At 39.8% G+C, this 25,857-nt stretch overlaps 1 protein-coding gene across 3 annotated transcripts in view; it reads left to right on the top strand.

Moving 5' to 3' along the window:
- opcml (opioid binding protein/cell adhesion molecule-like) overlaps positions 1 to 25,857 on the top strand; it is a 552,029-nt gene that overhangs the window by 375,965 nt on the left and 150,207 nt on the right. For all 3 annotated transcript variants that reach the window (XM_050036108.1, XM_050036102.1, XM_050036094.1), the window contains one exon: positions 21,636 to 21,871. In XM_050036108.1, the coding sequence (XP_049892065.1) occupies positions 21,636 to 21,871 (236 nt within the window). The remainder of the gene's footprint in view (positions 1 to 21,635; positions 21,872 to 25,857) is intronic.

Genomic DNA, 25,857 nt, shown 5'->3' with positions numbered 1-25,857 from the left:
AGCACATAAATGTATCTCTATATCGACTGTCCCGTCACATCTGATGTCAGATCAAAGGGGATTGGCACCGTTTAGCACGTTTGGCACGCGTAATGGAAACCCAACCTGATTTGATTAACACAGCTGCAAACTAATGAGTTCACATCCCTCTCAGCCAACCACANNNNGGGGATTGGCACCGTTTGGCACGTTTGGCACGCATAATGGAAACCCAACCTGATTTGATTAACACAGCTGCAAACTAATGAGTTCACATCCCTCTCAGCCAACCACAAACAGCCACAGCATCAGATAGGGAGTATATATTCAGCATCTGTCATCTTAGAAAAGTCAAAAGAAAAGAAACAGCCGTCTGACGCTGCTGCTCTCTTCTGCCATGGCGAATTGAGTAAACTCTCATTACGCCTTTGCGCGGCGCATTTAAGGGTGAGGAGAGGGGCTCATTTGATTGGTGTGATGTGTGTAAAACCCACTCCACGCCTTCTCTCCTCCCTCTTTCCAACTTGCACCGGTAGGAGGGACGGAGGTGGGAAAGAGGAGTAGCTGCGCCAGGCGCATGGTGTGCCAAACTTGCAAAATCCGCCTGGGAACACCCAGTTGGCCCCTGCCGCGCCCGGTCTGCGAAACCAGAGCCCTAGGTGTTGCACATAGTGAGGCTAGAGCTGGATGATACGGTTAAAAAAGAATAACACCATATTTTTTATGTTATATTGCAATACACAGTTGACACCTTAATATTTTGAAATCTCCTCTAAATTACTGTAAACTGTTAAAATACAAAATTATTAAATGAACTACACTTACAATAAACTTAGATAAAGTATTGTTATAATTAAATCAATCAAAGAGGAACCACCGGTCCTTTTATTTTGAAGCCAACAGCTCGTCTCAGGCTGGAAGTGTTGATGTCTTTGCTGTGAACTTGAAGCCTCTTGTCAACAGTTAGATGTTAGCAGTTAGCAGAAAGTTAAACGGTTAGCCTACTGCTGCGCCTTTAAACATGAGGATTTATTCATTGTGAGCTGAAAACAAACTAACAGCTCTCTGGTGCTCCATGGTCAAAAAAAGCAGCTAAATGGTCGTAGTCTGGAGCCCTGCAGATACAAAAAGACACGCTCCGTCTGCTCACACTATTGTTACACTCATTAAGGTTAACTGTTACTGCAGCACCAATGAACATGATGGTTGTGGCACCCTTAAATGTGATCATTTATTTGTGTATTATTTATTTCACTGTAAGCTGGAAACAAACTAACGTTTAAACTATCGTTTCAGGTTCTTGGTTTCAGAGGCTAGACAGCAAAGGCATGAAGCAATGTTGACAAGCTGGTAAAGAGCAGGTGGAGATGGGCTGTTATAAATACTGTGGGGGTTGCAATTTGGGAATGAGGAACAGGTGAGCTGCTCTATATAGGCGTCAGGTGAGTCTTAGGGCATCTGGTGGATGGATGGAGAAAAGCACGTCGGGGAGCTGCTAAGTAATGCAGGAGGCCTGGGGGGAGTGTGTCTGGAGACAGGGACAGAGGGGCAAACTGAGTAAAACAGGACTACTGTAACCATTGTGACGAAGTAGAATAACATGAAAAGATAGGTAGCACAAAGCCCTGAATCTTAACTGTTCATCACGTGTGGCAGTTTTTGTACTAACGGTCAGAGCAAAGTGCTGAAGTAAAAAAAAANGACAGGGACAGAGGGGCAAACTGAGTAAAACAGGACTACTGTAACCATTGTGACAAAGTAGAATAACATGAAAAGATAGGTAGCACAAAGCCCTGAATCTTAACTGCTCTGACCATTAGTACAAAAACTGCCACACGTGATGAACAAAGTGCTGAAGTAAAAAAAAAAAAAAAAACTACTCAAATTCATAACTTTGCAGTAGCAGCTAATATTAGCTCTTATTTAAAACACAGAGTGGCTGGATTATTGTTTAAAACTGGATGGAAAATTTTGATGCGTTTGCCATAAAATGTGGCAGATGCTAATTTTATTCTTTCTAATGTGCTCCTCGGTGGCTTTTTTAATTATGTTGATTTTTTCTTCTTAAATGTATTCTTCCATAAAGCAAACCACCTGAAGTTTTTCGCAAAAGTAAAACTAAAACGGCAATTCAGTCAGTTTACAGGCTATCAGTTTCTAATACGTGTTTAAAATATAGCTTTGTTTTGATTAGTTTTATCTATGCCAGAGGGGACACAAGCTGGTTTTTGACAGTTAACCGTGTGTTTGAAGTAATGAGGATAATCATTTATTCATTAGCACTTATTTCAGCCCAGTCGCCAGAAAAAAATGTTGTGCATTGTACATTTCTGCAAACCACTAATATATTACATTTGCAAGCTTCATATATATCATGTCAAAGTGACATGCATTATGAGCTGACTTTAACATCTGGAGGTGGAGGGGATGGTGGATAGCCTGACACCTAGGTGAGATGCCTGCCATGCTGCAGATCACTGTTCCAGACTAACCAAAAAAAGAAAAAAAGTGTTTCATTGAGTCGTTGCTGTTTCCAGTGTCTCTTTAGGGACTAAAAGTGGGTGTTTTTTTAGTGACCCATAGCTCTTCTCACAGTGGCTTCTAAACCCCAGAACGTGGGTGTTTTTTAGGGATCTGTCGCTGTGTTTTGAGTGGCTTTGTAGGCACAGCAAGTGGTTGTTTTTTACTGAGACATTGCTACTTTTCCTGTGCTCTAACCAGCCAAAACATGATCTTTTCCTGACCATATCCAAGTAGTTTTTGTGCCTAATCCTTATCACATATTAACTACATGTCAAATTATAAAGCTTCAATGTATCTGCTTTCTATGGTTTACAGAAAAATTCAATGCCATTTTTTTCTGGTGATTCGGGTTATATAATGAGACAAATCTGACATACTGGACACTATAGAAGTTAACTTTGGGGTTCATGATGTCATACACTACACATTCTTGGAACCCATCGGCTGTATTCGGCGCCTGACTTCCGGCAGACGGCGATACAGCCTCTGGGGGCAGACCCCCGATTTTTTGGCATTCCGGTTTGATTTGGGCGGAGGAGGCGAATTTCCGTTTCCGACTTCCGTTTATATATAAGTAAACATGCTGAACCATTGCGATGGATTCAGAGTTTTCAATGACGCCAATTATGTTCCGCCTCGTTAGTTCACCGCACGGACCATTTAACCTGGCAACAACTGTGATTGGTCAATATCACGCGGACTACAAACAGCCTACAACCGGAAACCAGGGCTCTTCCGCTCTTCTTCCGGAGGCAAGATCTCTGGGGTTTGACTACAGACTCTACATTCAGTGAATGTAGAGTCTGTATATAGAGACTATACACTACATAACATTACTTGTGTTAAATACCTCTGTAGCACTGTAAGCAAGAGAGAGACTATTATTACTAGTTTTAGCCCAGTAGCTAACGTTAACCATCCTGCTGATCCAACAAGCATGCTGGTGTGATCATATCCCTTTCAGAAGCTTCAGAATCCAGCCTTGGACTGCAGTGTCTTTTGGGAGATTTGTAATAATAAATCCATGATGAGAAATTTGACACTGAATATCAGTACAATATTTTTTTGTTTGTTTGTTTTGTTTTGTTTCTTTTTTTTTACAATTAAAAATAAGAGTTGAACAATACTTAACTTTGGGTAAAATGGTGCACTTGTGACTGTCACCAGCTGTACAATCATAGTGGAGGAGGGGCGGGACAAATACCACAAAGACCAACCATCACAGAGGACAAATAGAATTGCTGAACAACATCAGCTGTGGTTTTTCAGCTAGGTAAAGAAAAGCTTTGGTGGACACACCGTTGCATTATAGTAACACCAGCGACTGTCCAACTAATGAGAATTAGGTCGGCCAAGAGCATGTCGGCCAGACAATCGAAAAACCAACCTGAACTTTATAGCCCTAGTCAATGGCAATGGTTTTCTTCATATTTGTTTCATTATGTTATTCTTCATATTATGTGTTTAATATGTGCTGGTCTGTGGACACAAACAATGGTAGCTTTGTCTTTACAAGTTTGTGTGCTTTACTGTCAGTCAGGGGTCCTTAACATGTTTTAGGCTAAGGACCCATTAGCTGAAGACTGACAGAGCATGGATCCCCTACTACATATATTGTATAAAACTGTTACAAATTAAGCCAGATGGATAGATGCTGTCAGGCGGAGGGCCATATCAGCTATATCAGGCTCCACCTGTATTTGCTTTTCAGGTAGGTGAGAGAGGAATATCCACTTTCACAAAGGTAAGTTGTTGCAGAAGGCAAAATATGCTGGATTCGTGTTAATTTGTATTTTTTTTTAACTCATTTTAACTCAGAGGACCCCTCAAGGCGTCGCAGGACCCCTGCTAAGGACTCAGGCTGTAAATATTGTCTATGCTTGATGTCTTGAGTGAGTGTTTCAAGGCAGTGAACAAGCAGTTTTTCACTGTTCTCTTCTCATCACCTCTGAGTTGACTTGATGAAACAGCTTTATTCGGATTTAGCTGGTTATACTCATTCAAGACATGCTTTTTTACCAAAAACCTTACTTTTCAGAGCCAATGGCTCAGTTCCATTAGCACCGGTGTAATGTGTTGCCATGACTGTTAAAAAAGGTTTGATGCAAGAGATAACTGCATATGTAGCACAAGCAAAGGTTTGTTTATCAGTTTCATTTACTTTGCACAGTGATCGTGTTAGAAGTGTTGTCTCTGACTTGATCTAAGGTGTCCACTGCTACCATTTCTTGGCATAAAGGAAATCATTTTATTACTTTTACCTCTATCTAAAAGTTGACCATCAACTGTTCAAATAAATAAATATGTGTTTAATTGTCAAAGCCAATTTTTGTGCACTACCTACAAAAATAATCATCTGTGATTAAAGCCTGTCGGTCAGCAGTGGCTTGGTAACATATTTTGTACTTAAAATGTCTGTCACACTTTGGCGTCCTGTGGGGAGTATTTCTCCACTATTTCTGATTCACGTCTCGACTTTGATGGAGCACTGTGATAGAACTGGATTCCCATACGGCTGTCTCCTCTGACCCTGCAGTGGCAGTAGGAAATGACAGTATGAGTAATGCTATTCATCCAGTGTGGTCCATTGGATTGAAGGCTAGGCATTGTGTGGTGAGAAAACAATAATCTGTCTTTAATATGAATCCTTTGTCACCCGTTCTGTCCTGGGGACTCTGCAGGGGGAGAGCTTGCTGTGTCGTAACCTCTTTTTTTCCAGACACATTTTCCAAACTGCTTTCAAGAGAATGCTAAAGATATGCAAATTTGGGACTTGGCGTAGATTCATGGTGAATGGAAATTTTCACAGGTGCTGACATTTTGGGCAGTGTACCGTGATGATCATTATGGCGTACATTCACTTTATGTTTGGCAGTTGTTGGCTCTTCGATTGCTGTTAAGCATAATTTTGAACACTGCGGAATGAAACGTTCTATTTAATCCTCATATCTCACAAACACACAGCACTTCACAAAACAATACATTTGACTTTCTTGTGACTACTTTTTCGGCCTGCAAGAGCCAGGGGTGCCAAGTACCATACCAACCGTTGAGTATTTTTATCCATTTACTATACAGAGACTCTGTGTTAAACTATACTTGTCAGCCCACGAGGGGAGAGCTGACTCACAGATGTACGTGTATCTGTTTCAATGTCTTTTTTTGTACACAGTCCTCATAGCAGCATCGGGCATATACTGTAGACATGTATTATTTCATTTTTTATCCAATGCTGCTGAGAAAGCAGCTGCTTCTTGGGTATACTTCTAGTTACCGTTTTTGTGTCTGGCACCTGAAATATTAATGCAGTGTACTGCATATCACATAATAAAAAAAAGACTCTAGGTTTGGAAAATAATAGTAGAAAGAACAGTACCTGTTGGTTGGGTGAGCAGAATGTTGACAGTCTTCACATGATTGTCATTCTGGGGATTTTGCCGCATATCAAAAACTCACAGTTGATACTTACATTCCTGTGAAGAGCGTGCTCCTAAAGTTTGGCTGAGAAAATCAGGTTTTCTAAACATAACTGCATGAGCTGAATGTATTCCATTTGTCATTCTTGTCCTACTTTCCAGTCAACATGTCAAATTCCCAGTGTGCAATGTGGTCCATGTTGCTGTTGACAACAGCGCTGGACTAGTGGGGATATAAACCGCCATTTGACACCAGTCACTGCTACTTTTAACCTGATAACTAGGACTTTATCTGTAAATGTTGCTAATTGTTTTCAGCAGATTTGACAGGCTTCATCTAGTGTCAGGGTACAAAGATGAAATAAAACCAACAAATAAAGTTTTTAGGAGGACAGAGGCAAACTGGAGAAGACCTGAGTGCACCCTTTGGGACAGGCCAGTTTATATTTGAGTGTGCAGTAAAAATGGATAGGACTCTGAATACAAACAGGATAAATGGCAATGCATAACAATTCACAGATAGTAAATTAATGGATCTTTGGCGCGGAGCCTTCTGCCTGGTTTAACTTTGCTTAACACATCAAATTTAGGAGATATTTTAAAGTCACCTACAGTTTATGAAATTCCCTGCGCAGTGTATTATTAGAATGCAAAGTAACAGCTGAGAACATCATCTATTGAGTTGAAAATAATTTTCCAGAGGGAAATGTGGGGATGTGCCATAAAGTACAGAGATGCAGGAGTGTGTGTGTGTGTCTGCAACTTTATAGACATAGAAATACTCCTGTAATGTTTCTGAGAATGCAAACACGAAACAAGGCCGCAGAAATCCAAGGAGGGCAGGTGGGAGGTTGGGTGGGTGTTGGATGGTGGCGGGACAACAATGATATCTATCTATCTATCTATCTATCTATCTAGGTGGCGGGACAACAATGATATCTATCTATCTATCTATCTATCTATCTATACCGTTTATATATCCATNGCAGAAATCCAAGGAGGGCAGGTGGGAGGTTGGGTGGGTGTTGGATGGTGGCGGGACAACAATGATATCTATCTATCTATCTATCTATCTATCTATACCGTTTATATATCCATATACATACATACATACATACATATACATATATATATATATATATATATATATATATATATATATTGTGGAGCAACCACTACCATTGCTGTCCACAGAGCCACAGCGCCAGCGTTTCTAATGAAAAACAAACAAACAAAAAAACAACAACAATGACCATGAAAATGCTGAAATGGTCCTTTAATCAACTTTATCTTGCCATACTGATGGAGTTGAGCTCTAAAGAGAGCATGGACAATTTCATTTGAAACACAACTTAAAGTGTCATCACAACAGACACCAGCACAAACCACTTTTTGGCATGAAGTGCAATTGAGAAAAGTATACTGACTGTCAGCTGAGTGTAACAGCAGGACAGTTTTTGACAGTTCACCCATTGTTGGCCTCTTTCCAAGTACTGGAGCTCACAAGTGCAGCCAATTTGAAAGCTGTCTGCTGTCTGATGTTAAGATTTGAGACCTATATGCCATCTTGTCAACAAGGTGTCGTAGTTGAGGAAAGCCCTGTCACAAACATGAACTAAATACCTCACATGAAGGCACTTGTTAAAAAGCGTGCTCTACTGTTTTTCTTCACAACAACTCTGCTACAATAGATAAAGGCAACCTTTAGTGGATTATGATTATTAGAATCATAAAAACAATTCCCTGGCCATGTAGCATACACATTTTTATCTCTCTTTCTATGACTGATTTCTCCATTTGTTAAACTGTGCTGCTATTGTAACTGAGCAGGACGTATCTGGATGTGTCACTGTCTATATTTGCTTTATCCACACAACCAAACAAACAACTAAATAGGCCCAGGAGTGTGAAGTGGTTTAGGACACCATATGTGCTTTTTTAAAGGGCACTTTCCTCAAAGTACACAAACAGTATATCCATCCAGAAGTCCCAGAGTAATTTACTAAGGTCGGGAGACGTCTGCCATAGAGATGTTTGCTGTCGCCCCCGTACACTGGCGCTCTAACAGCGATGTTTCAGAAGTCTTCACATGGTTACTCACTGTGATATACAGACCTTGCTGTGAACGTTTTTGCTGATAACTGTGTTTTTCTACCAGAGGCGCTCACAAACCTTGTGTTTCTGCAAAGAATAAAGCAAGTGACACAACAATATAACAATTTGCAGGAATATTTCAGGAATGATACAGTTTATTTCAGTGTTTCAGATGCATTGTTGTTGCCTGTGAGCATCAAAACAAGCTCCATTTTTTGGGTTAACAGGACACATCCCATAACTTTAACAAATCACACTAAAGCTGTCTGGATAAAGAAAGAGATACCCCTCCAGGTAAGCAGGTCAATTTCCTCTTTAGAGGTCTAAGACACACATTGGAAGGTCAGTGGTTTGAATCACAGGACCAGCTGGGAATGATAGTTCTCCTCAGGAAAAAAAAAAGGATTACTAATGCTCTGCTTTTCAGAGTAGCTGACAAGGTGCCCTTGAGCACTTAATCTCTGGTAGCTCCACAGGAGTGACTCAGTAGCTAGCAGAGGAGGTCTGAACTGAACAGCTCCCAGTGTGAACGCGTGCACCATTATGAATATGAAGCAGGACAATACTGAACACAGCATGGACTCTCAACAAAACTTCCTTCACCGTCTTCGCAGAGTAACTACAGAGGAGAACTAATAAAACGAATATAAAAAGCTTCCTCCTGTTGTACCTTCACCGGCAGCCTTTTCTCCTTTGCAGCCGCTTGGCATGCATTCAACTAAAACCTACAGTACCACTGCAGGTCCTGCAAGGGAAATACCAGAAGAGGGAGATAACCTTTTATATTTATATTTTATGACCTAATATATTTATATACTAAGGCAATACTTAGTTGAGTGCTCCTTTTTTCAGCTTTTTTTTAGTGTGTGCAGTGCTTTTCAAGTATGTTGTGCTTGCCTTAATATTAACTTCATATTTTTATCTGTTTGTTGCCAGGATTTGCTAAGGGAGCATTTCTCTCCAAAATGAATAACCCTGTGAAAAATTGCTTCCTGTATATTTCTTCAAGGAAATGTGGAGATAGACATGAATAAAATAGTTATATCCTGTGCAAGGGCATAGGTTTGGTTTTAACAATACAAGTGACATTTTTTTGTTAAACAACCAGTATCCACATTGGTGTGTACGTGTAGGGGTACACCTGCCCTTATTCTCTTGTTCTATGCCATACCCACTGTAGATGTGTGCCTACATACACATACACATACACACAGAGAGATTATTTTGCAAAACATTTGCCATATTCAGAATGTCCTTTTTTAAATATCAAAATGGGACTTGTATCAAATGGATTTATAATCAGATTTTCAAGGGGCTCCATGCAAACACCAGTACATATGAGTTGTCTGCACGTTTCTCAACTGCTGAGTTGTCGGCTTACAGTACTAACTCCATAAACAGAAGTAAACAGTGGCAACAGTGCTGACTGTGGATGGGTGTCTTTAATAATTTATTGATACTACTACTCCTATGAATACTCCTCATCAGTTCTGTACATAATTGATACTATTATCAGTTCTTTTTCATTTCTAAATACTTGCTTTTTAGAAAATATATATTAATTTGAAAAGAATAAATTCAGATTATTACATATTTGAAATATAACTAAATGTTTGTAGAGCAGCAACAGTAATTTTTACAACAGCAAAGTTACTTTATATCTCTGTTTAGTTTTTATCAGTCACTATAAGTCATTCCTCCTGTCCTCTGTCCTGCTCCCTCTCTGCTGATGTGATTCACTGGGTGCAGGTAACATTAACACTGGTAGAGAAAGGAGGGGCTGTTTGTGTCAGCTTGGAGCTTAGTTTAAAAGTATTTGCCCAATTTTAAGGTAAGTGTCAAACTGGGCTAAACAGACTACATACAGACAGCTGTCATTTTAGCTTATTTGTAACACTTCACTATTAGCCTAACTAGCATGCTGTCCTTGTATAAAACATAATGTTAGATTACTCAGGGTTGTGTGTGTGCATGTGTGTTTGGATATATGTGGAGGTCAGTCAGGTCAGGATGATAATGAGTTAAAACAAAAAGTACCAATAAAAAAAACCAACAATAACCTCAGAGCTTATCAATACTATGGTCTTTGATCATTTACCTTAGGGCTTGTTTAATACTGGGTTTCGGTGCCCATCCCTAGTGCTGACAAAGCTAACAGTGTTAACCAGGAGGAAACTGGAATATGGGAGCTGTGCTTCCGCACTGTCATCGTAAAGATATCAGAGGTTACCGCTTTATGAGCATCATGCAAAGTGACAGCAATGAGCTAGCCAGTGGAATACACATGGACGCACAGCTGGACAGGCTTACCACAGCAAACCCCAGAGCATAGATATAGAATTGTAGATGCCTCATTGGCTTCTGGATCGTAAGTCTATGTTGCACTTATACTGGAGAGTGCAAGACATGCCTGTAGAAAAATACAAGTAACCAAAGGAGGTGTATTCTTTCTTGATAAAAAGCCAGACAATGTTTATATTTCTCAACCAATTGCAATGAGTCGTTTTTATATCCATGGGTTTATGATCTAGATGTAGTAGGAAAAAAAATTATGTTTTGTCACTAGTTCAATAGAATTTTGATATGTAGGCTATAACTTCTGCTGGACGTGTGTGTGTTAGGCTGAGTTTAATCAGTGGGTGTCTCCACAGAAGTTTCAGTAAAAGTTGTGCAACTCTTCCTGTTGGTAGTTGGTAGTGGCGGCACTTGACGTGCTTAATAATGCGCGCTGCATTGCCAGTGTGTCTTCAGCTTAAGTCTCAAACTTGTGATGTCATATAGTCTGGGGCTGCTCCTTAGAAAATGAATGGAGGCCTGATTTTGTGGACCCACAGAATATTTGTTTTCTTCTTTATACCCAAATGAGTATTATTCTATTTTATTACACGGCTCTATTAAATGCTGTATTCTGATTGGTCAGTCGCGGCATTCAGAGGTCTGATATTACTGTGTAATGACCGTTGCTATGTAGCCCACCGTTGCTAGGGACGCAGCTCTGACAACAGTTACTTTTTTATCGGGCTAACGTAGCCGTTACCGCTTCAAAATAATAATTTACAAGATACAGAGATGGAGTATTTTCATGATATAACTTTTAACATATTTGGGGAGCATGAAAATCTTGAGTCATGGTTACTGGCTGAAGATGAGAAGAATGTCGAAGAAGAGGGGTGCTCAGAGGCGCATGGAAAAGAAAGGAGACACAAGATTGTGGATGACAAGGAGGTTGATCGTTGATCTTGATTCCCTGTAGCTATTGTAGCGCAGATTCAGCCGTTGCCGGCAGTTTTTTTTTCTCTTCTCCCGATTTAATTTATAAATCAATAAAAATCGTATAATTAATCAATATTCTGTCTCAAATTAGTTATTTAACTGATAATTAGCCGTGTAATAAGCGGGATAATGTATAATGAGAATGATGAAAATGGCTGTAGTTCCTTTAATGTTTAATTTCCCCTTTAAGACCACTAGGGTTTGTTAAGAAGGCATGTTTGTGCTAGCTTACTTTGGGAGGCTCTGAACAAAAGTCCTGACTTCCTCCAGGTTTTGCAAATAACCCACCTCAAGTTGAAGGTAACATTTAGAGCCGTGTGGATAGTGTACATCTCCAAAGATAAATATCAGCAAAACATACTGTTCCTGAAAATAAATGCTCTTTCCCATATTTGTTGTGAGGCAGTCGAAGTGGTACCACCTAATAGCGTAAGTTCAGCAAATAATGCAGCTCTTCAAAGTTCTTCTTTCATGTCTATTTCTTCATCTAAATTGACAGACAGCGCTGATTATTTTAAATTGCTTGCCAGTACAGGAAATCCATGATTCTAAACACTGTGATTGGTGAATGTGGTTTTTACCTGAATACAACCTTGAACATCTCCCCTTATGATTTTTTTTCTCTCCAGCTTCATGGTACATGTCTGACGCTTCTCCCTTTTGATTCACCAGCCACCTCCTTTCACAAGCTCCCTTTAGCTTTTTTTTCTGTCACTCTAGTTGCTGATAGTGAGTTTCCTTCTATTTACAGCCTCATTCCTTCAAATTCCCCTCACACCTTCATTTTCCCCGAGTTCAGCCCCACACGCAGACGGCACACATTAGTTTTGGCTGGGACGTGTTAATCTGTGAACCTCAAATTCCTTGTTTTGCTCTATTTACTGTGAATGCTGTGTGTGTGACTGGGGTTAGTAAACACTGCTGGGTGTGTGAAGCTCCCTGGCTAATGTTCTTATTGGACTATGTGTGGCAACTTGTGCCTGTAGACTAATCAACCAAACGTTGCTGCTTTTTGCACTAAATTCAGCACATCTGTGAGCTTACTTAAACTTCAGGGCATTTTGGATTTTAACTCTCCTATTATCCTTGGGGTCAATTTGACCCCATTCAATGTTTAATGTCTTTAATTAGGTAATTCTCCCTCCCTATTTCCAGGGAGTTACAACATGTAACTGTAATATTTCACAATAAATTACATTAGTATCACTTCACAGGCTTTTACTGTAATATTTAATCAGATTGTGAAATCCATGCAGTATATAGTAATTCTAAAGTAATATATGGAGTTTAACTGTGAGATAACAGTGAAATACAATAATTTCGTAGGAGCATATTGCTACATCAGAGTAATCAGATGTACATTAACTGTCAAGTTACAGTTAAATTCAGTCAATTACAGGAACATACCGATATATCAATGATGTAATGGCTTTAACTGTTAGGTTACAGTGAAATGCAGTAATTCTATGGGAGCGTACTGCTAAATCACAGTAATATGCAGGCATAACTACTGTGAGATCAAAGTATACAGTTGTCATTTCACAACAATTTACTGTAAAACTAATTTCCTGTGAAAGTAATGCAACTAGTTGCCAGTCATTTCCTGTAAATGTACAGTCAAATATTTTACAGTGCAGACTATTGTGATTCTTTGTTTGTTGGAATAGAGCAGTTGTAACTATCTCGTCTGCAGTGAGTACCAAATGCAGCCGCTCACCTTCTGACTGGAAACAGGAATCAGGATCACATGACATGATCACATGATCACAGTACTGGCCTCCCTCCACTGGCTTCCTGTTTGTTTTAGGATTGATTTTAAGATTTTATTGCTTGTTTAAAATGTTAAATGGTCTGGCATCACCTTATCAAACAAAAGTCTTGTAGCATTGAGGTCCACCAATCGCATGCTCCTGGATGTTCCCAGAAGCAGACACATTAACAGTGGTGATCAAGCCTTTGCGGTGGTTGCCCCTAAACTCTGGAACAGCTTAGCTATTCACATAAAAAGTGCTCTGACTATAGAAACCTCAAAGTCACTGCTGAATACACACCTCCTCTTGTTTGCACATGATTGACTTGAGCTTGGCATCTTGATTTCATTTTCTGTTGTGCCTCATCCTCTGTTGTGCTGCACTTTGTTCTCTATTATGTAGGGATGTACAATAATATCAGCATGTCATTGATATTGGCCAGTATTGGCTTTAAAATGAACAGGCCAACACATGCTTTTTCTTAATTTGCACAATGAAGGAATATTACATACATTGAAAAGTATTGTATTTTATGTCTCCTTGTGGGCCATCATGGTAGGAATATGCATGCATAATATGATGTTAATGCCACTACAGAAGAAACTTAATTATTACAAAAATTAGGTGGGGACAAAAGGATATTGGATGGATATATTGATATCGGTATCAGTTATCAGTCAAATGAGTTGTTACATATTGACATATCAGATATCAGCAAAAAAATCAATATTGTGCATCCCTGCTATTATGTTTATTGTTCTCTTGCTTCTGTAGTTATCCGTTTTAGTATTTGGTGCCTACTCAGCACTTTGGTCAGCTGTGTTTTTTTTTTAAATGTGCTCTGCAAATAAAGTTTTACTTGACTTAACTAGACATTTGTTTTGGCTGTTCTGGCTGATATTGAGGTCACTATCACATGCAATTGTATTGTCTTCAGTGTCCTAACCTGTCATAACCTCACCTATAGTACTGTTAGAACCCCTGATATGTCCCACTCCATGGGGGAGGTAGCCTTCTAAACAATTCCTCTTGGTGCTCTCTTTACGCTGTCTATCATCTGAAAATTATCTCCAAGCAAAGGTTTTGTGCCAATGAGCTTTTGTCACAGCTCTTTGACAGTTAAAGTGACAACAAAGAGAATGTGTCTGGGGCTAGGCCACTATCTTGGGGTCTTGTCCACAAGTGAAGGTAAAGTGGAGCGTGAGACAGTTTGGGCACGACGTCAGCAGTGATGTGGGCCTGGTGTCAGACCGTCATAGTGAAGAAGGAGCTGAGCCAGAAGGCAAAGCTCTCGATTTACAGGTCCATCTATGTTCTGACCCTCACCTTTGGTCATGAGCTTTAAGCAGTGATGAAAAGAATGAGATTGTGAATACAAACGGCTGAAATGAGTTGTCCAACTGGTAGGAGGCCCCAGGGTAGATCCAGAATACCCTGGAGGGATTATATGTCTCATCTGGCCTGGGAATTCTTCAGGATCCCCCAGGATGAGCTGGAAAGCGTTACTGCTACCCAGGGATGTCTGGAGTGCCTTTCTCAGCCTGCTGCCCCCGCAACCTGGCTCGGATAAGTGGATGTCAATGGATAGATGAATGGATGTATGTATGTGTAAGGCTTGGAATAATGCTGAGAATGAGACTCTTGGGATTGACCCTTCTGTTGTCTCTCAACCACATGCAGCTTCTGTTCTCATTCAGCCTCCAAAAGTGGTCAAGTTACCTTCCAGACATGAAAAATTATCATATTCCCTCTCCCCAGTTGAACTGTATGGGGACAGTTGGGAAGATTTAGATGTGACCCACTTGCAAGCCTACATTGGTTTGCTCATTTTGACAGGTGTGTCCAAGACAAAATGCAAAGCAATGGCTCCACATCTTGGGAATGCTGACACTGGAAGGGGAAAGTCATATGCCTTGAGACAAACTCATAGTGATACAGGATGCGTGGAATGAGTGGGTTCAAGGTTCATTATCCTTTCTTTACAATCCAAGACCACATGTGGCTGTGGATACATTTCTGGTTGCGTTTTGTGGTTGCTGTCCCTTTTTACAACCATAGGCTAGAAAACTAACCTGACAAATATCAAAATATGGACAGTGATGCACAGTCCAGCTATGCCTGCAATATGCCGGTGTATACTGGGAAACCCCCTGGGGAAGGAAGCACCTGAAGAGAATCAGGGCATGAGGGTGCTACTTGACATGACTGAAAGACTGAGTGGTTTTAAAATTGCATGTCATCATTTTTTTTCACATCGTATACCCCAGGGTGAGGAACTGCTGACAGTAGCTTACAGAACCATGTTGTGGACAGTAAGAAAAACAAGCCAAAGCTTCTGTATGAAGTCATTAAAGGCTGGTTACAGTTTGAGCAAGCTCATGAAAAGTTTATTATCATCCATGAGTTTGGCACACAAAGCTAGCTTGTTTTTCCTTTCTTTTACTGATACATCAATAAATATTCTGCCAAATCCTGCTAGATTTGTTTTATGTTAAATTTATATTCTTCTCTTGCCTGTAGAAATGTGTATTTGGATTAATACAGTTAATGCCAATGTTATTGCTTTAAATTGGCTGAATAAATCAAATGAGAAGTATCAATGAGGAAACCCAAATGGCTTTAAAATGAGCTTTTGTTATTGATCTTTTTATACAAAGCTGTTTGACTATTTTCATACCACTTTATATTTGAATTTATTCAAATTACTAATCGAGTGATTTACTGAAGGTTTACAAAACACAAATTATGTAATTGCTAAATTGAAGCTGTTGGCTGTTGTCTGGTGTTTACTGCAAGCTGGTGTCTGTATTCAGTCAAAGGTTATTCAACCAACAGGAATCAGTCGGACTGCTGAAATTTAAAATTAATTATCAGTCAGCTCATGTCAGGTATATCATGTCAATATTTTCAGCTCATCATCTTACTGGTTCTGCATTTAGACTTAAGTGTTTTGCCAAAATAGGCTGTGAAAAAATGTTTTGCTTCCCATTAATGATATTCTGAGGGGATGGTACCTGGTGAAGAATGGGCTTTCAGGAGCTCTGGCATCTTTATGAGAGGAACTTTAATAAAGTTTAACTTTTAAATTGAACATAATTTTGTAAAGCAACTATAATCAATATTCTTTTTGATAATTTTTTGATAATAATTTATCAAATGGAAATGTGAAACTAATGGAAGCAATGTAAATCTTTTTTTTTTTTTTTGCTTGTAGTGATGAAACTAAAGAGAATCATCACCTGAATCTGCAGCTCATCTCGGTTTTACGGAGCTTTAGAATGAGTTTGTGCTCATTGTTTAGCTGTCTGGTCTCTAACTTTACTGTTTTGGTTCACACTAACTGGTCCTATAGTGTCATTTTTTGGCAACAGCAGCCAATTTAGAGTTTAGATGGTGAACATAGTGGAGCACTTTGTCCATTCATTTCAATCATAATCAATTTCTCTCTCACATTTGGCACTCTCCCTGATATGATTTTAAGTCTGTAATAGTCCAGCCTCTTTCAAGCAACCCTCACTGGACCCCACTCTCTTGATCAACTTGTTCCATCTTCAAACTTTCATTCCTGGGCAAGAGTCTAGAAAAAGTAGTCCCAGAACAGGTATTTTCATTTATGACAGAAATGGTTTCTTTTCCAAAAAAAATCCCAGTCAGGCTTTTGAGTGAGACATAGCACAGAGACTGCACTCCTCAAAGTGCTCAGTGATCCTCTTTTCTCAGCTGACTTTGGCCAATCATCTATTTTAACGCTTTTAGATTTTACTGCTGCCTTTGATACTGTAGATCATAGAACTTTAATTGAGCATCTTAAAAACTGTGTTGGCATCTCTGGCACTGTTTTAAACTGGTTTTATTTGTATCTCCAAAATAGGACTTTTAGTGTTTTTGCAGATCTTCCACAGATTCTTTGTTTTGTAGAGTACCTCAGAAATCAGTTTCTGCCCCCTTGCTTTTCTCTATTTACATATTACCACTTAAACATGTAATCTGCAAACACAATATTAGTTTTCTTTTTCATATGCAGATGACACACAACTTTATTTCTCTTTTGACCCCACCAGTAACAATCCATGAATCACTCTCAGGGCATGCCCAAATGATGTTCAAATCTTGCTGTCAAATAATTTCCTTCAACTGAATACAGACATATCTGAAGTCATTATTACAAGCCCAGACACCATATGTAATCACATCTTTTCCACAACTTGGTTCATTCTCCACTGGTATCACCTGTCACGGCACAAATCCTGGCATCACTATTGAAAATAATCTTAATTTCAATAAGCATGTTGAAATACTTGTTTGGTCTTGTTTTACCCACTGAAGCAGAATCTCTAAGATTCAGTCCTTTCTGTCTCCCAAGAACGTGGAAATTGTCAGTCATGCATTCATCACATCCTGTCTCGACTACCGTAACTCACTCTACTCATGTTTAAGCAAACACAAGCTTTTTGGACTTCAGTTAATTCTTAATGTCTCTGCCAGACTTCTCACTAATTCTAACGAAAGAGTACATATAACCCCAATTTCAGCTTCATTACACTGTCTTACCTGTGCCTTTTAGATCAATTTTAAGATTTTAATAATCACTTTTAAAGTCCAGATAGGACTGGCCCCTGAGTATATTGATGAATGTTTAATCCCCAGTGTCGCCTGAGATCCTCCAGTGGGTCCGTTTTAGAGATTCCAAGGTCTAGATTGACAACCAGGGGTAACCAGGCTTTGCTATCAGGGCCCTGTCATTTTTTTTAATGATTTACCTGAGGAGATGAAGCAACCCACATCCTTGTCCTCTTTTAAATATCCTGTAAAAACACACTAATATATTCTTATCATATACTTTATTGTAGCTTACTCTTACTTTTGTGTTATTTTCATTACACTTTGATACATTGTCACTTTATTGGATTCTGTTTTAATTTTAGCTGCTGTAAAGCACTTTATAACTATGCTTTGAAAGGAGCAGTAAACATTATTATTGTTATTATTTTTGTTACTACTGTTAATATTATAATCATTATTATTATTGTTGTTATTATTAAGAAGCTAAAGAGCAGATTTTTCCCTCACAAGACCACAAACAAAGCTAAAACAGAGTGAATATTGGACATCATCAGGTGGGCACTAACAGCCCCAAGTGATAATAATGTAACTCCATAACTGTTGTATGTGTAAATAATGGCTAAAAAAGTCAGTTATCTACTAACTTACATTGGAGTAGTTTAAATATGCATTAATTACCAAAAATGTTTGCCATTACTTTTGATATTTACCTTTGCTAGTTAACTCCAAGTTATTCAAACCTGCACATTGTATTAACATAGAAAATCTTTTTTTTCCTTTTATTAGTAATCAATGGTACATCTAATCCCTTAAAATGTACTGTAAAGCATCACTTGTACCAGCTGTTGGATGAGCAATAATGGCTACTTTACGACCAGGGTCAGTGCTGACACATGTGACTTGACTTTTGTGTTTGTTAGTTATAGTTTGCAATGTTTTTATTTTGATCAGAAAGATAGTGAACAACTCTTAAGTGTCCAATATGTACCAGTTCAGGCTGTCAAACGTCGAAGTGCTCATGAATCCCTCCTCCCACTTGTGGTTACTGTAGGGTATGATTCACATTGTCTGTGAGTGAACGAGATTCAGTTGAATTGGCCCCAGTTCGGCAGCCGGCAGCTACACTCATTGAGCGAGACCAAGTGTACCGTTCTTTCGAGGTGGGACGTATTCTGCTTGCCCATGAAGAACAACGTATCAATGTGATTAGATCATATTTCTGTAACATCTGTAATATCACATGGCCTAGATACATACAGCATGGGCCCGTTACTTATTAAATACATTATATAATGCATAGATAGCTAAGCAAAAGATGTTTTATTGTTCACCATAACACATTATTTTGTATCAATAGTTACCCCCTGCTATTTGGAATACCCAAACAAAAAAAAGCTATATTCCATAAATAGCATTAAAGTGATCAACTTGCCACTTAATCAGCCTGCTAGATGTCATGTTGTCTCGGGAAAAAGAACAACTGGAGTTGGAGGAATAAACAAACAAGACAACAAGAGTGAAATTTACCGCATTTTGTAATTTTTTCCTGCGAGCTGCATACACTGATACAATCCTGCGCTGTAGGTAGAGGAGCTAGAAGCCACAGGTATAGAGGAGGATGGTGTTCCTGAGGAGCCAGCTGCATTAATGGTTGACAGAGTTAAACTGGTTGTTGTACTGGTTGGTGAGGTGACAGAGGTGTCGTCTTGTCTTTATTCTGCAATCTGCACAGTGGGGTATTTGTAAACAAACAAGGACCATTTAAATCAGACTCAGGTCGAGACCTCCACCAGCCAAAGGGCAATGGTGAATTCATGTGCTCCTCATTCAGTGCATTAATGAGGTTTAAGTTGTAATATGGAAACACCATGGATGCTACAAAGTGTCAGTGTCAGAGTGTTCAAACAACACATTGATAATGAAAGGGATCAGGTGAGCCATGAAAATGATGGGGGGACTCATTTTTCAGATTTTTCTGACATCACATGAATGCAGCATAAGGCTGCACAGGTCACTGACATGTCTGCAGTGCTACTTGCCCTCAAAGAACCTTATACGTCCTACATGGGATGCTGAAATGCATTAAAATGAATGTTTTATTGATGTAAACTTATACATGACTGGTGCTGCACTGAGGGGAAGTTTTGTGGGGCAGGCAGCACTAGCTGTCGAATGTGCGTTTACTAACAGAGTGTCACAGAGAAACTGCCACCATATTTTGCGAAATATATTAAACTCAAAACTTTTGAAAGGTTCAGTACATTAACATGTATCAGCCTGAAGGAGGCGGAACTGTAAAAAGAATCAGACTGCCCATCACTGCAGAAAGAAGACCATGAGACTTATCCAAGAGCTGACTTTGAACTGGTGAATGTATCTATTTAAAGTGATTTCATGATATAATTATTTATAATGAGATTTTAGTGATTTTACCATTTACAGACTTGTGTATTATGTAAACCAGGACTAAACTGTGAGAGCTGTTTTTCCTCTATTTCACACGGAAAGAAACACATTCACAAACTGTCTTACTCCGTGATGAGCCACATACATATGTGCATACACTGCACTGTTAACATGAACTGCCTTCTCATCAAAATCCCATGACCACAATCACAACTGTTCCTTCTAGAGTGTACCTCTCAGAGCACCTCATCAGATATAGCTGAGTGTCAAAATCCACATTTTGAAATATACTTTAAATAGGGATGCACCGAATATTTGGTAACCGAATATGTTCGGCCGAATATTGCAAAAAAACCACACATTCGGTATTTGGTGGAATAAGTGAAAAGCAAGGCCGAATAACAGCGGCGTGTTTTGATGACACAATCAAACAGCTTGCGGTGATGGACGGAGTAAAATCAAAGATACTGGATTAAAATGTCGGCAGTGCAGCGATATTTCAAAGTGTTGGAGAGTGATAGAAGAAAAGCGGTTTGCAAAGAATGTAATACTGAACTATCTAGAGTAGTGTTGCAGGGTATACTGGTACCAATGGTAGACCATGGTGCTAAAACACAGTGATTTGTTTTCCACAGAGCTCTATGGTGCGAGCATTTTACTCGCATTTGCGGCTAAAAATAGTTTTGTGTGAGCAAAATAAATCATTCAGCACGCTGTGCGAGTACAGATTTCAACCAGCAGCAGAAACGAAAGGCAAATCCTGCCGGTTGTGGGTTGAACGGGGGTCACAGACACAGACAGGAATGTATTCCTGTCAAATACGGCGGCCATAGTGCTCTGCGGCGCAAGGTAACGGCTTACCGGCGATGGAGAAGCCTGGCTCCAGGTTCAATAATTTCCTCTTTGTTGGTGTCATGACTGCCCAGGAGTACCTGGACAGCCGAGCCGTGGCGGCACACAGGTATGTGACATGTCAGAGGAGAAACGATCCGTTCACATTTCTCTCTTCGTGGCAGGTAACGGTCCACAAACCTCACCGCACTTTAGGGACTGTTCTTTACTTATGAAGGGACTGTTCTTAACTTGTCAGGGGAGGAGGGTGGCTGATTTTTGGTTGATTTTTATTTTATTTATTTATTTTATTTTTGATCCCCCCTATGTTAATCACTTATTGATGCTGTTTTTGAAGTACGAATAAGTCAATAAGTAATTTATTCCATTGAAATATCAGTGATGTATTATAGAAAAGTGATTTTTTTTTATTTTTATTTTTTTATAAATGACAAAAGGCACATCTGCCTCAATTGTGGTATCGTGATTCTACTCAGAACCGTGATACTTTCACTGGTATCATACCGTGGGTCCCAATTTTGGTACCATGACAACACTAATCTGGAGGGGATTCATCTGCAAAAACTAATGAAAAACTAAACAACGGCATTGGGAATTCGGTATTCGGCCAAGCATTTAATTTTATTCGGCTTCTGCTTCGGCCACAAATTTTCATTTCGGTGCATCCCTAACTTTAAGTGGGCTCTCTCTTTCATGGAACTTAACGTATAGTAGGTATAATGCTGAAAGCCATATCTCTCATGGGTTTTTGTATTTTCTGTCTTTTCTTCTCTTCCAGATGCAATGTGGACAGCAAAGTATCACGAGTGGCGTGGCTCAATCGCACCACCATTCTCTTCGCAGGAAGTGAGAAGTGGTCCCTTGACCCTCGCGTCATCCTGATGGAAAACACAGCTGTCACAGAGTACAGCATCAAGATCCAAAATGTTGACGTCCATGATGAAGGGCCCTATGTCTGCTCTATCCTCACAAACAAGAAACCAAAATCCACAAAAGTGCATCTCATCGTTCAAGGTAGGATGCTGTTACCTCCTCGGCCGTGTCAGTGACTGCATTCAACAAATAACAAAAGGTGTCAAACAAGATCAGTGCTGGAACAGTGTTGTGTGAAGCTGTTTTGCAGTGTGAGTCTTCATTTTTACAGACGGACAATTTGTAAACTCAAGTTGTTCATGTCTGGATTTGACCAGTGCGAGTCTTCAGTCAAATCAAATGAGAAATCCTTCCTCCTCTGTTTTAAGATGGCGTGATTAGATGGAATTCAGTGAGCTTCAGACCAGGTGATGAAACCGGGATTCAATCTCGATTTAATTTCAGATTGCTGATAGATATTGATTTAGGGAACAGTACGCTGAAAAATGTCCTGGCTCAGTTTCATTGCAAAGTCCTACTAAATCACCTGTCAGCATTCAGACTTTTGTTTTCTTTTCCTGAAATCAATTTCCTTCACTGCAAGTTTTCACAGACAATTAGCACCACCGCCCTGAGTCTGCATCTGAGGTTTAGACCATGTCCCTGCACTAAACTGGCATATAATAAAAAAAATTGAGCATGCAGCATGCAGTAGTTGTGTCAGACACCTCATGAAATATCAAATGAGAATACACTTCATCAAGGTAAGACTTTCTTTGAGGATAAATTCAGATTTTTCTTTTGACATTGCAGTGAGCGCTTATAAAAAATAATTGACATGATCTTCACAAAAACTGGTTCAACTTGATGGTATTCACTTTCATACAGTCATAATTAACATTGGGTATTTTTCACACTGTATAATTCATGATGATATCTCATTAACTCTTAATTGATGCCGAGAAGCGTCAGGCCATGGTTTTAATCAAACAATAGACGAGCATATTTTCGCACAGACAGGGAGACATGTCTCCAATTATACTTTCCCATGGATTCGTATCTGTCCTTTTTCCTGACCTTGAATTACCCAACCATCTGGATGCTGCAAGCTCACACTTGAAACTAAAAGCGACCACAAGAGCTACAAAATGAATGAAGCTGGGCTTTGATACACCAACAAAACACTGATGGTGGTTCTCTATTGTTACACCAAAGGAGGGCTGCACCTGCTCCAACAATCACTGAGTGTGTGACAGCAACTGTCTGTCAGTGGTACAAGGGTTGCAAACCACAAGCCTCCTCCCGCCACAGATTACTATGTCAAGGATGGATGCAAATTTCGAGTGATTTAATGTACTTAACTCATTATTAGTCATGGTAACATCAATGATTGTGAATCATTAGAAAATTTTTAAATATTGTAGAAAATCTGTATGGAAATAGCAAAATTTGACAAAACCTCCTTAACTGTGCAAAACAGTTTTTATATGTATTTGAGGTTGTTTTTGTCTTAGTTGAAAAAGAGTGAGGGGGTGTGTCCACTGTGGTTTTCTTCAGCAAAGAACAGTGGCAGGGCGCTGCGGAGTGCTTCATCCCAGCAACAAAAAAAAAACTCCCAGCACTTTTGTCGATGGCATGTTCCTTTACAGGTATGATTCTATGACAACAGTATCTTGACAGTAACATTAGCTAGGTAGCTAACATAACACTACATTAACAGAGGGTTGACTACACAGTTAACAACAAGCTTACAAAGCAAACGGGGATAAAAGCACAACCATCAGCGGTATTCAGTGTCCACTGGCCGATCTGCTCCCAAAAAATACGCTTTTCAGTCTTTGCTTTGATAGTTGAGAGTAGCCTAGCTGAAGAAGGGGAAGTGACGTTGCCGGCGCCTTTTCTGAAAAGTTCAAAGATTTCAACTTAAAGTGCTTGGAGCAGCTACACAAAAAACACAGAGCACTCTTCACGTACAGCGAAGAGCCTGGTTTCCATTCACTCTAAATTTTGTCTGGATTCTGCTTCTGGTGTAGAGAGCGGATCCGGAATTCACCAAATTCACCAAAGTAAAACTTTAAATTCTGGCTCACCATCGTCTCGTCGCATCCTATTTCACCGTTTTGACAGGTATAACATTATCAGGCAGCGATGTTAGCAATGCCATATTGTTGTTGTTGTGGTTGATAGAGCATGCAACATGGCGAGCATCACGCAGTTTTCTTCTCTCTTCCGCCCCCACCGCCCCAAACTTTATCGAAAAAATGCATTTACAAACTACAGGTATAATGTACAAAACTAGGATCAAGTGCCTATTAAATAAAACAGACAACTGAAACATACAATATCTTGTAATACAATTAAAAACAATAAAAGAAAAAGGTTAACTTAATGGCTTGGGGCTTTTCTTGTAAATTATATTCTTTAAATTAAAAAGTTTCATTGCATTTTTATTAGCTTGGTGCTTTTATTTTGACGGAAAGGCGCATCCATCGAATTCCGGATGCTGTTCTGGTTCTTACCAAAACAGCCTCTAAACGGCCCCAGACTATGTGCGAGGTGCTTTTTCTCTCGGTGGCAGCATGCGGCCGTTTTCACTCTGTCCTTATTTAGAGCAACTGAAAAAAACTTTGGCGCTGAGAAAAAAAATGCTATGTGGACACAGGCCCTTAAAGCAACTCTTACCTTTCTTGCATTTCACACAGCACAAAAATTTGAACATCCACAACTCCCGCCTCCCTCCAAAGTCCCATCCCTCTCCTCCTGCAACTCCACCTCCCTCCAAAGGCCTACTCCCCCCTCCTCCATTATGTCCTCATTACGTATGATAGATGTAGGCGTTGGCATGGTAACGTTAGATACACTGAAGAGGAGAGCGAGTGTAACATTACAACCAAGACNAATCCGCCTGGCCACACCCAGTTGGCGAAGTGCAGGTGCGCTGCGCCCCCGCTGCGCCCGATTTGCGAAACTAGAGCCCAAGGACACAGCAGTCCCCCACTCCTCGGTGAGTGGATCTCCACAGTCGGATGTAATCCATTTTCATGTCCAGCGAGTGGACGTTTGCCAGAAGGCTGCTGGGAACAGCTGGTTTGATGGGGTTAGCTCTTAACCTAGAGCTAACCCCTCCGCGTTCCCCCCGCTCCCGCGTCCCATCACAGCATTGCCGGCGTCTCCCCGTTGGGACAGCTCCAGTCAAAACCATGGTCATCTGAGGGCTAGCTCGACGTAGCAGGCCAAGCTTGCTACACATCCTGAGCTCTCTCGGTTGTAGCGTTAGATCTCTGCAGCGGTTTCTAATGTCTGTTAGAAACTTGCGACCGGTCCAAATGCAGTGATTGGTCGGAGTTTTCTTAGAACCATATGAGAATGGTATAATTATGAGTTTTTGTTTTTGGTGGAATTCACTTACGTTTTAGTGTGCCATCAGCTTATTAATAGCATTTTAACCTAAACTAAGTGTTGCTTTAATGCCATAAATAGGAAATGGAAAAGCCATTGCCAAGTAAGTTCTAACATAGTGAACATTTTATTCATGTGACTGATTGGCTGTTCCCACTGTTGGTCTGTTCCCCTGCAGTAGAATCATTGCATTAGTTTATCTTTGTCCTGGACAACATTTATTATGGCCAATACTAGCTGACATTAAAAAAAACAGTTAAAACTTACCAAACTGAAACAAACTCCTGAAGACATCTTTTCATTTTTCTCTTGTAGATGGGTTAGTTGGCCAAGCCGAGTTGTTTTGTTTCTGGTTTGAAACCTCTTCTTCTATTCTGTTTACTGGTGGTTTACAGCCATGCATAACGCATAGCCTACACTGCCAACTTTTGATGAACCTACACTTTGGCTAGTTTATTCACTCCAACCAAAATGTGTCTAATCAAATGTTCTTTTTTGCAAAATATTTAAAAATGTGCTCAAACTTTACAATTGAATGGAGACACGACGATAGTTTTTGCTGTAAAACTTAGGATTAAGATTGAATGCATATTTGTCAAGATACAGTGGGGCAAAAAAGTATTTAGTCAGCCACTGATTTTGCAAGTTCTCCTACTTAGAAAGATGAGAGAGGTCTGTAATTTTCATCAGAGGTACACTTCAACTATGAGAGACAAAATGAGAAAAAAAATCCACGAAATCACATTGTA

Source organism: Epinephelus moara, chromosome 3, assembly GCF_006386435.1.
Source record: "Epinephelus moara isolate mb chromosome 3, YSFRI_EMoa_1.0, whole genome shotgun sequence".
Taxonomy (NCBI): domain Eukaryota; kingdom Metazoa; phylum Chordata; class Actinopteri; order Perciformes; family Serranidae; genus Epinephelus; species Epinephelus moara.
The sequence above is the reverse complement of the archived record's forward strand: the minus strand, read 5'-3'. Positions and strand labels throughout refer to the sequence as shown.